Here is an 11,209-nt window from a genome sequence, read left to right as displayed (position 1 = left end):
ATTGTTCTATCAGGCAGTAAAAACATTTAAAATAAAAAGATAATATTAAAAAATATTTAAAATAATTTTGGAATTAAATTGTGTTTACAAATGTTCTGATTTATATACATATATATTGTATATATATATGTATATGAATCTGTATATGTATATGTATATATATGTATATGTATATATATATATATAATAAAATTAATGTGATAAAGTGGATGCATAAAGCAGAATGCATCCATTTTATTTGAAAGATTCTCTGTAATCTTTTCGTGAACAAATTTTTGATATGTTAACTTATCTTATATTATGTATTATCTACTTATGTAAAATTAGATGTGAATAAAATTTAAGGCACGTGTAATAACATGGTTAAAACATGGACGGAACGCTGGCACGATGCAAATTATCGTGAGAATCGTTTAAGAGCACGTATATATGATATTTCTGATATAAAATCTTTATCACGGCATCGAAAAAATTAATAAACGATTTCATTCTTTCTCGGATAAAGAATTATTTACATGTTAAAGCACAGTACTGCTACTAATAGTGTGACAAGCAAGAACGAAAAGCAGCTGTTTACATCGCCGCCACTACCAAAATGGAAAATTTTTATTGTGTCCTCTGTTCCCTCCCAGGGATTGCTTCCGTCATCAAAGTACATCGGACATCGATCTCGTTCTCGCTCATATTCCTGTTAAAGGATTATATATGAATGAATGTATTTCACTTAGAAAATTTAGATCATATATTCGAAAAGGCATTTATTCTTACCTGCAACTCTAGTGCAACTGACGCGCCTTCCGTATAATTTTGACTTGCTACGTCTTGTTTGAGATCGCAAAATGGACCGATGGCCTGGGACAGGAGCACTCTATTCAAATCAGCCCTCTGATATACCCAACAGCGATACTTGCTATAAGGATCCAATTCGCTGAACGTTATTAAATACGATTTTAAGTTTTCTTTCCAAAATCCAATACATATCATTGTATAATCCGGATCGCCTGATAAAAAATAATAATATTGACAGTAGAGCTATATGAGATAGGTTGACATACAAAATATCTATGAAACTCACTGTAAATATCAACCGGTTTTCCTAAATGATCAACAGACAAGCAGTATGTTTCGTCGATAGCAATCTCCTTTTGATCGTTATCGCAAACCGAAAAGTCGGATATATTCTGTTGGCAATAAATATTTGGTCGTGGAGATTTAGTGACGCCGCCTATAATTCTAGTTTCAAACAGAACGTCTCCTTTTTGATTGAACATGAATTTACCGGCTATCGGACAGCGTACCGGAACAGGATTTTTTGCTGACAAAATTAAAAAATTAAAATTAATGTAATGCAACACACTGATTACTCCACTGAAAATACAACTTGTATTCATAGACCGCTAGTCATAGTCCGTTCTCATTTCAAAACCATTTTAAAGTAATGTCTTAAGATACTAATAATAGGTTCTATGATTGACATTTTAAGATTGTAGTTAAGACAGTACTTAAGATTTTAAGTTTAGTATAAGAACTGACTAGAAATAACAGCCACAGTACATTTTTATTTCAAGACTCTCCTAAGTTATATCTTAAAATGCTAATACTTTGTAATTAATTTACCATTAATAAATTTCGCTCGTTTTTTGCAATGCAAATTAAATGATTAAACGGTCTGAATCGAGCTAAATGGATCTGGATTGATATGCTGATATATATCATTCATAGTTCAGACTGATATATCAGCATATCTGTAACGCTTACAATAATATTATCAATCCAACGATGCAAACATCTGTAATAATCGCTAAAGAAGGACCTGTTATTCCCAAAACGTACGACATTTTTTGTTAGTTTTTTATACGACATTTTTTTGAATAATAATTATGATTATTAAATCCATTTAGCTCGATTTAGACTATTTAATCATTTAATTAATTTATTATATTATGACGTTCTAAAACTATATTTATAAGATCTTACAATTACAAACAACAATGAATATCAGTCAAAGATAACGTTTACTTTATATTATGATTATACCTAAAAACAGCTCGTACTTCCACGCTTCCTTGTTAGGAAACTGCACCCAAGAACATACCGTATGGAAATCGTCTTTTATCACAGCTACTCCACGTCTATATCGGATAATATTGTGATGTCGCCGCACAAAATCGAAACAAACGTAGTCTTTTTGGCTGTAAAAATACCTCAATTAATTAAATACGTATCTTTATAATATATGTATAAGAAAATTTTAATAAACTCGCTTAATTTTAATCAAATAAAAAATATTTTTGTTACAATCAGATAAACGTACCACCCATCAACGGTCAATCTCGCCATCATTACTCTTGAGTCTCTTTGTTCACGACAAACATAAATCGTTCGTCGAAAACGTGCCACATCCGGATACCAAGTCTCGATAATGTGCGTTTCATTAATGAAAATATCTGCATCAATGTTAGCAGTGTTTATCCACTCTCCAGAAAAATCTTCTGGTAATCGACAACCGGGTTCAACTACTTCAGCCTTAACTGGTGTAATTCGTAAACGTTCAGGGCTTTTTTCGACGGTCTTAAGAGTATTACATTCGGCGGTTATCGAAACACCGATGTACAAATCGTCATCACGATTCTTTAAGAAGCATCTATACTTCTCGTCTTTCCGTGACTCCTTGGTATTTGCTACTGCGAAAAAATGGTTCTTATCGACAAACCAATCACCCAAGCAACTGTATTCTACCACTGGAAAAAGACGGTATTTATATTTTATAATATCCACAAATGTATATAAAGATACACTTTACAAGTTAAAAACAATTATTGTAAGTAAATAAAAATCTAATTACATCCATCATTGGTATTTTCCATTCCAGGACAGTGCTTGTAAGTGATATTAAATTTTTGGTTGGTTATAAGAAACTGGGATCCCGCAGTTTGACAAGATCTGATTTGTGCGTCTGGATGATTGCATTCTCCTGTAAATCTAAAGCGATTCTGAAATAATAGTAATATGATAATATGTAGATAATTTTTGTTTATAAAATTAAAAGATAAATAATTTTGTAACAATTTTTTTATCTTACTTGATAAGCAAACTGCCAAACTCCTTCCAGAGAAGATCTACAATTTACAGGTACGTAATTCTCAGAGAATAATGTTATCAAATGCTGATTCGCATTTAAACCTTTACAGACATTAGTCACAGTAGGTTCTACTCCAGGGGGTAAATTCACACAAGTCACTGCAACAAAATGCAACAATAATATTTTTTTTACACGGCATAGTTTCGAAGATATTGGCTGAAAACGAAAAAATCCATTTTCTTTATGGGGGTGTTTCACTCCCTGAACCTCGAGATAAACCGCTATAAAAAAATATGAGTCGAATATTTTTTGATGCTCTACAACATATCTAAGACTGGAATCAGACTACGCATTGAAAATTGAGATTTTGAAGATTGAAAGATTGAATTTTGGCTAATCAAAATAATAGGAGCTAAAATTTCTTTATCCTCATTGGTCAAATTTCAATTTTTGAACTTCAATCTCAATTTTCAATGCGTAGTCTGATTCCGGCCTAAAGCGCATCAAAATCGGTGAGGGACAGTTCCAACCGTTTCTTTGCAAGAGTTAAAATATTATTTGTAAACCAAGATTCTTCTAGGCAATAAGCTAATAAGATATTAGTGAGTGCAAAAAGTAATTGTACAAGGAAAATTTTTATAAAAGAGAAACCTTACTATGGAAAATAAACTTTAATTAGCTATAATCATAATTTAATATAATCATGCTGTCCTTATATAAACAAAAAATTTTGATACATTCCTGATCTTAGAAGTTTCTTGATTGTATGAATACTTATTGTGTATCGAATAATACATTTTATATTTTTGTTTATATATTTTTAAAATAATAAATTTTAATACACACATATGTTTAGATAAAGTAATTTTAACAAATATACAATCTATTTTATTCTTGGTTAGTAATTTGTTAATATTTACTTTTTAAAAATTAGATCTTTTTAAAAGATATCTTTCCTGCATAATACTTTTCGCATTCACTGTATATCTGTAAATTTTTTTTTTTAATAACAGATCCATTGAATTCATCACTTGCCTTCAAGTTTTTCCAAAACATTTAATGTCCTGACAAGTAGTTTTACACAATGATAACAGCTTTCATGCAAATCTCGAAACACGAATGTATAATTAACATGATATTCTTCTAACATGTTTACACATACGCCTCGTCCAGTCATACTGTTAGCGTTTATTTCTGTTACAGTACTTCTGGATTCCCATGAAAACCAAGATCCTCTGATGATCAGTGGAATTTGACAGCCCCTCTGTCCTGTAACTGTCAGATAATATTTTGTTAGCATTAATATATGCAATTATACTATTTTATCTAAATAATCTAATATTAAATATCATTTAATAATAAATACATGTGTACACATGTAAATTTTTTTATAAAATAATTACTCAATTTTAAACAAATTAAGCAAAATGTACATGAAATCTCTCAAATTTACACTAACTTGCTTGGATTTACTTTAACTTAAAATATAAAAGTAAAAATAACGAATAAACAAAATGTAAATATAATGCAATGAGATATTAAGTACTTTGTTATATATAAGAAATCTATCTAAACTAGTTTCTATATTCACTACAAGCAGTCATATTTAATTTTGTTACAATATTAACTTTATTCAAACTGACTATATTAAAACATTAACATAGAATAACTCAATTAAAGCAATAAACAACCAGTTTCTTACTCATATTCTTACATACCACTGAATGAGAATATAGAACAATAATAAAGCGATATCTGATATCACACACAAAGAAATTGGTCTGTTATTTTAACTATCCATACATTGCTCTGGATTTTACAAATTAATGATACAAACGAAGAAATTATTACTAATATTAATCAGTAATGACAAGCTCACCATGGTCACAAGGAAAAAAGGAGAAAATAAGAAAAACATTACTCAAATAACTTTAAATCTAGTCACTTCAAATAATTTAAATAAACTTGAATGCAATTATTGTTTTCAACGTATTTAAACTTAATCAAGTGACAAAATTATAAGTTGGTTTAGTTTATGCTTGCACATACTACACACACGATACAATACTTGACTCCACTTTGTCGAAATTTGTAAAAACTTACCATGCCATATAAGGTACGTTACGAGAGAGAATATATACAACCAGCGTTTCATCGTGCTATATCATTTGAATAGATGAAAATAAAGTGAAAGATTAGATTATTGTAAATTGTGATGACCGATAAATTTGAGGCAAACACACGCCCAGTACTATTAAGTACAGTTTTAAAGCTACTTCAAGTTCTGATGCATCCTTCAAGCGCGTTTTCATCGACAACTGTTCCTGCAATTTTGATAGCATTTGTACCATGGATAGCACCACAGTAATACTATATACAGTATGGCAACTCTCCTTCTCCTGATTTTATGTTGGCAAAAATGGAATGCGCATGCGCGAAATCGGTAAGTTCCCCAATAACGCCATCTAAACTTCTATCTCACTTCTTCTTATCCGTTCTCTCTATCACTCTCTGTCAGGACCATTTAAGCTTCCGTTTAAATAAACTGTTGCCTGGTTTATGCTTTATGCCTGGTTTAAGGCCGCAGCACACACTTTTGCATAACGCATAAAGCATGTGCATAAGGAATTTCATTGGCCCATTTTCTTATGTATGAGTCAATGGACCAATCAAATTCTTTATGTATATGGTTTATGCGTTATGCAAAAGTGTGTGCTGCGGCCTTTATGCTTCAGTCTTAATCCTAAGATCCTAAAATTCAACCAATAAAGCTGCCAGTTCTAACCGAAATTTGAACTGTATTGGCTGAATTTTAGGATTAAGTCCTTAAGACCGAAGCATAAACCAGGCATTAGGTTTCAGGGCCTCTTTCACCAACGTCGATTAACTTAATCGACGATTAGTTCATTGGAATTGACCAATCGCATTTATCATTTAGTTTTGACGACAGACGCGATTGGTCAATTCCAATGGACTAATCGTCAATTAAATTAATCGGCGTTGGTGAAAGAGGCCCTTAATCCCAAGATCCTAAAATTCAACCAATAAAGCTGCCAGTTCTAACCGAAATTTGAACTCTATTGGCTGAATTTTAGGATTAAGACCTTAAGACCGAAGCATAAACCAGCATTGTGTTTGTTATGTGCTTAGGAAGCTGAAATTTGAAGGAAATTAATATAATTGCCGTTTGTTTGAGTTGTGTTAGTTAGAGAAACTGTTTATAACTGGAAAGTCTGTTGAAATAAAATAGCAGGAGTGAAAAAAGTAAAAAAGTGAAAAAAATTAAGTGAAACGAGGAACGATCTCTCTTAAGAGAATAGTTAACTTATACAACTGTTGTATACGTTATCTATTCTCTTGGAAGCACTTTTAATCTTAGTTTTGTTCCTATAGTATTGCTGTGAAATAAGTGAGAGTTTAAGAAGATAAAATAAAACAATAGGGAAATGTGTGGAAGAAAACAACCAAGCCGTGCAGTATTATTGAAAATTATAATATGAAGCGACGATACTTTTTTAGAATTCTAAAAGAGCATGACAGGTATTGTTTTATAATTATTACTTTATGATATAAATTCATATTTTTATTAATTGTACTGTGTCTAGTCGTTTATATGTAGTGAACAATTTACACTGCTTCACAAAAAAAAAATGTAATCATTGCTCGCTGATTGGCCAATTTAAAAATAATATAATCTCATTGGTAAAGCAGTGAAAAGTTATTAGGCACCGGTCAATGTGAGTGGTGTGTACAATCGGGAATGTAGACAAACGGGATCCTCCCGTATTGTAGACGACGCATAAAAAAAATTGTAAAGATAGAAACTGATGATGAAAGTACATCCGATGAAGACGAAAAAAAGAGAGATACAAAAGTTCTTGTATGGACCTAGGTATCAATTTTCAAGTGTCTCGTTCAAAATTCAAATAGAAAATGCGTACATTATTTTGCAATGATGTAATATAAAGACGTGTTTATGTACATTATTGCCATATCTTTCGATAGCGTGCATAAACACGTCATACGCCGATACGCCAAAGCTTGTGCGTTATTTACGTCTACAGTGCACCTTGCACTAGGTATAGAAAGTGCAGGTACCATTGTTAAAAAGAACAAACCTGATAAAAGAAAAGCGGCTATTTCCAGAGTGAGAACTGGGAAAAGCTTTGAATTAAATTCTTTTTTCTTTCGATACTTTTCTCTTTTAAAGTATAGACTTAAATAATTTCATACTTTTTATTTTTTTTCAATAATTTAAATGTTTCCAATATATGCAAGAATAGAGTAGTGTGGGTAACTTGATTCGATGCGAATAATGCTGACATCACTAACAGAGTGTAGCTGATTCATTCGTTTTCGTCGTGTAAAAATTATATTTTTTTAAATGTATTTAGTTGGATTGACTGGTGGCATTGCCACTGGAAAAAGCACAGTTGCTGCTATTTTTCGGGAGCATGGCATCCCTGTTATAGATGCCGATGTAATTGCCCGAAAAGGTTAGAATGTTTTTGTACTTTACCCTGTCCATCTTATCATCGCCGACATATATATATATATATATATATATTTATATTATAGTCTCATATTTTGAATGACATATATATATATTTTTGTTATATTGTATTGTAATAGAATATTATATAAATTGTAACAATATTTTTTGTTTTTTTCTAAACGATATTACATGTTTTTCTTTTTCATGAAATTCTTTTAACACTATAATTGTAGTTGCATAATGAAAACAAATGTTAATAAGTTTAAGTATGCAGTGATTTGCAAAATTGAAATATTGATAAGCTGTAAGATAAAATTTGCCAAGAATTCAAAGTTTACTAATAAATTATTTGCAACAACATCAAATATTCTTTATATAAAGTTAGAAAATAGTATTTATGTTTTAGTTGTTGAACCAGGAAAACCAGCATGGTATAAAATACAAAAGGAATTTGGTCCAGATGTGTTTTTGGATACTGAACATTTGGATAGAACAAAACTTGGAGATTTAATATTTAATGATGTGGAAAAGAGAAAAAAACTCAATGCTATAACGCATCCCGATATATACAAAGAGATATACTGGCAGACTTTCAAATACTTTTTACAAGGCCATCCTTTCATAGTTATGGATCTACCATTACTTTTTGAGACAGGACACATGTTGAATTACTTGCACAAAATTATAGTTGTAACATGGTATGTATGAATTTTAATTAGTACGATCACCAAGGTGTGTGTGTGTGTGTGCTATTAAAGAATATGATGAAAATTTGTTTAACACTCTGATTTAAGGGAGAACACCACGGTGACGGCCGAAAAAAAAGGCTTTTTTTGTGAATTTTTTTTTTGAAAATTGATACCTTGTATGAATTATTGTTTTTATATATTCAAAGTACATACATTTACGAAATTATTAAAAAAAATTCATTGAATAATATTAATATTTGTAGCTTCAGTACTCATTGATGTGCACCTTGTCTGAAAAAACATGGGTGCACGGGCGCTCGTGCTGCGTCTGAACGGGAGTTCTGAAAAAAATTTTTTTTTTTTATTATTTTAAAGTATATGAGTGTAGTTTCAGTTGTATGTACGGAATTTTTGACAAAATAATTTTAGACAAAATGGCGCTGTTTTAAAAAAAAGTCACGATTTTGCGATAAAAATCGTTATTAATATTTTTAATTGTTTTTCAAAAACTAATAATCCGATTGAAAAGTTCGTACGTACAACTGAAGACAATTTTGTTGTAAACATTCTGTCCAAAATTCAAGTCATTCGAATAAAAATTGGCCGAGATATGTGAGCGCCCAGTTACGAAAACGTGGTTTCAAGAAAATCACGTTTAAAATTTTACAACCGATTAGTTTATATATAACGATATAATTTCGTAACGAATCAAAGTGCATCCAATCCGGGTGCATGTGAAGTGTTCACGTCTGAAGCACACAAGAAACAAAAGAATACCGGTAAAACTGCTTACAAACAGATCAAGAGGACTGCTGAATGTCCTAGCGGCATCTGACCTACTCTATCACATATTTACTATTGTTCCGTTAGGAATTTCAACATAATATTATAGGGACATATTTTTAAGACTCCAAGCATTACAAAAATGCAAAAAAAAAATCGATTTTTTGAACCTGTCACCGTGGTGTTCTCCCTTAATTATTTGAAATGAATACAGAAAAGCGGTTAACTTCAAAGTGAAAAAAAATCCTGATTCAGGGTAGAAGTACATAACATATATTTGATAACTTTTTATCAAATAAAAGATTCTGATGATAGCTTGATTTTCTTATGCTTTATGCAAAAATTTATGTTCCATCCCCAATCTTTCTTTTCTTCTGATATCAGTAACGTTGATTTTTTTTAAAGAGTGTTTCTGACTCAAAAAAATAATAGCATATTTACATTTATAGCTATTTAGTTTTTTATTATTTCAGATTTTCTCTTTGCTACACAATTAAAGTTATACATTATCCTAAGCGTTTTGACTTTTTATTCCAATCAACATCAAATACGACCTAGCTAATTTGTGTTCCGATTTTATTTTTTTTTTTTAAAGTAACCAAATTTAACAGTTTTCGAAAGCATACATTATCAATGCTTTAGCTAAAATAATCTGATATCTTATATTCTAAGATGAGAAAATATCTTTTGTCAGAAATTTTGTGATTTTTTGAAGTATTTAAAAATTATAATCCTCTGTGACTTTTATCGCTTTCAGTGAAGAAGATCTTCAGCTACAACGATTAATGGAACGCACTGGATTTACAGAAGCTAAAGCGAAATTAAGAATAGCTGCACAAATGTCCCTGGAAAAAAAAGCAGACATGGCAAGTTTTGTAATTGAAAATTCGGGCAGTGCAAGGGATACGAGGGAACAGACCGTGAAAGTGATTAATGTATTACGATCCTCCAAGCATCATTGGAAATTGCGTCTTTTAGTCGGGCTTTGTTGTACTGTACTATTAGCTGGCGCGTATTGGTTAAAGAATAGAAGTTCGAAATCTCTATCCACTGCAACATGAAATTGTTCATTAAAATTATTTAGTTAAAAAAATTAATGTTCTCTATAAATCGTAGTCACGTGATAAAAGCGAGTGTGATTTTTGTTAACTTTTATACAGCAGCATTCGCAAAATTAAAGTTTTCATAAAACAGACAGTTAATTATTAAGTTGAAAATTAAGTCGTCTACTTTAATATATACATTTATGTTGCTATATATTTGTTACACGATGTTGTTAAACCAGTCATGTTAAAGAATTTAATTACAATTGGATAAGCTGCTTTCTCTATTGAATGTAGTTATTACGTTGTATAAATATTTTTTTATTCTGTAGAAGATTTCTATGCATATATATGTTGCAACTGTATTTTGTTACAAATAATTGCTTTATTATCAAAAAAACTTAATTGAAACAGAGTTAATGGGGTAAAGGGATATGTAAAGAATTTATCTATATGTATACGTGAAAGGGACGCATGATATATTATGTACATATATTTTATGTAATAGAAAAGCCATATTATAGAGTATATAAACCAGAGCTATCTTGCTTGATATAATAGAATAAGAGACAAGACAAAGATTCCTAGTAAGCACTCGATCAAACAGCTCTAGTACAATTGTTATGATGATAATTAGCGCTACAAGGTACAATTTTTCTATCGTCAATATTAAAAATGCGATTGTAAATGAATTGTGTAATTAATAATAATGCATTTATCAAACTAGATGCAAACAGTTATGTAATGATAAATGTAAATAAAAAACGGATAATATATATATATTACTGTTGTTTTAGATAATATCTTTTAAAAATGTTTTTATTTAATCGATAATAAAAAAACTGAAATTTGTTTGTTGCAACAAGTTTGTTGGTCACATAAATGTCCCACGCGCTCGCAAGTATTTTTGAGGATAAAAACCATGTTCGTCTTTTCTTCTTTTTTTTAATAAAGTGCTTTTTAACATAAATTTATACGTAAAAGATTATACATTTGTATGCATATATAAAATACGCGAGTACATAGTGCTCAATTTCTTACGCTAATTATCGCAAAGTATATATATACAAATATCGAGTCATGATTAATATGATTTAAATCAGATACCCATTTGGTG

The 11,209-nt window shown here is 30.4% G+C and overlaps 2 protein-coding genes across 2 annotated transcripts; one reads left to right on the top strand and one right to left on the bottom strand.

The window, feature by feature from the left end:
- Positions 1-334: 334 nt before the first annotated feature.
- udt (protein undicht) lies at positions 335-4,788 on the bottom strand. Its single transcript, XM_018538649.1, has 9 exons — positions 4,785-4,788; positions 4,118-4,357; positions 3,083-3,240; positions 2,846-2,993; positions 2,315-2,741; positions 2,038-2,192; positions 1,076-1,315; positions 769-1,001; positions 335-688 (listed from the first exon to the last, which is right to left on the bottom strand). Exons 1-9 carry the CDS (start codon positions 4,786-4,788, stop codon positions 512-514), a joined length of 1,782 nt encoding a protein of 593 aa, XP_018394151.1. The 3' UTR covers positions 335-511.
- Positions 4,789-7,385: 2,597 nt separating this feature from the next.
- Positions 7,386-10,236, top strand: Dpck (Dephospho-CoA kinase). The gene is made up of 3 exons (XM_018538695.1): positions 7,386-7,578; positions 7,984-8,275; positions 9,807-10,236. The coding sequence occupies exons 1-3, from the start codon at positions 7,467-7,469 to the stop codon at positions 10,108-10,110; spliced, it is 708 nt and encodes a 235-aa protein (XP_018394197.1). The 5' UTR covers positions 7,386-7,466; the 3' UTR covers positions 10,111-10,236.
- Positions 10,237-11,209: the final 973 nt, after the last annotated feature.

Source organism: Cyphomyrmex costatus, unplaced genomic scaffold, assembly GCF_001594065.2.
Source record: "Cyphomyrmex costatus isolate MS0001 unplaced genomic scaffold, Ccosl1.0 scaffold196, whole genome shotgun sequence".
Lineage (NCBI taxonomy): Eukaryota > Metazoa > Arthropoda > Insecta > Hymenoptera > Formicidae > Cyphomyrmex > Cyphomyrmex costatus.
Note: the sequence above shows the minus strand (reverse complement) of the source record. Positions and strands in the feature narration are given on the sequence as shown.

Coding starts and splice junctions, on each gene's coding strand:
- udt (XM_018538649.1), bottom strand. Junction 1,316..2,037: donor GAAGTACGAGCTGTTTTTAG/GTATAATCATAA, acceptor TAATTTTGTCAG/CAAAAAATCCTGTTCCGGTA. Junction 689..768: donor CAGTTGCACTAGAGTTGCAG/GTAAGAATAAAT, acceptor ATCCTTTAACAG/GAATATGAGCGAGAACGAGA.
- Dpck (XM_018538695.1), top strand. CDS start 7,467: ATGTATTTAGTTGGATTGACTGGTGGCATTGCCACTGGAAAAAGCACA. Junction 7,579..7,983: donor CGATGTAATTGCCCGAAAAG/GTTAGAATGTTT, acceptor TTTATGTTTTAG/TTGTTGAACCAGGAAAACCA. Junction 8,276..9,806: donor AAAATTATAGTTGTAACATG/GTATGTATGAAT, acceptor TATCGCTTTCAG/TGAAGAAGATCTTCAGCTAC.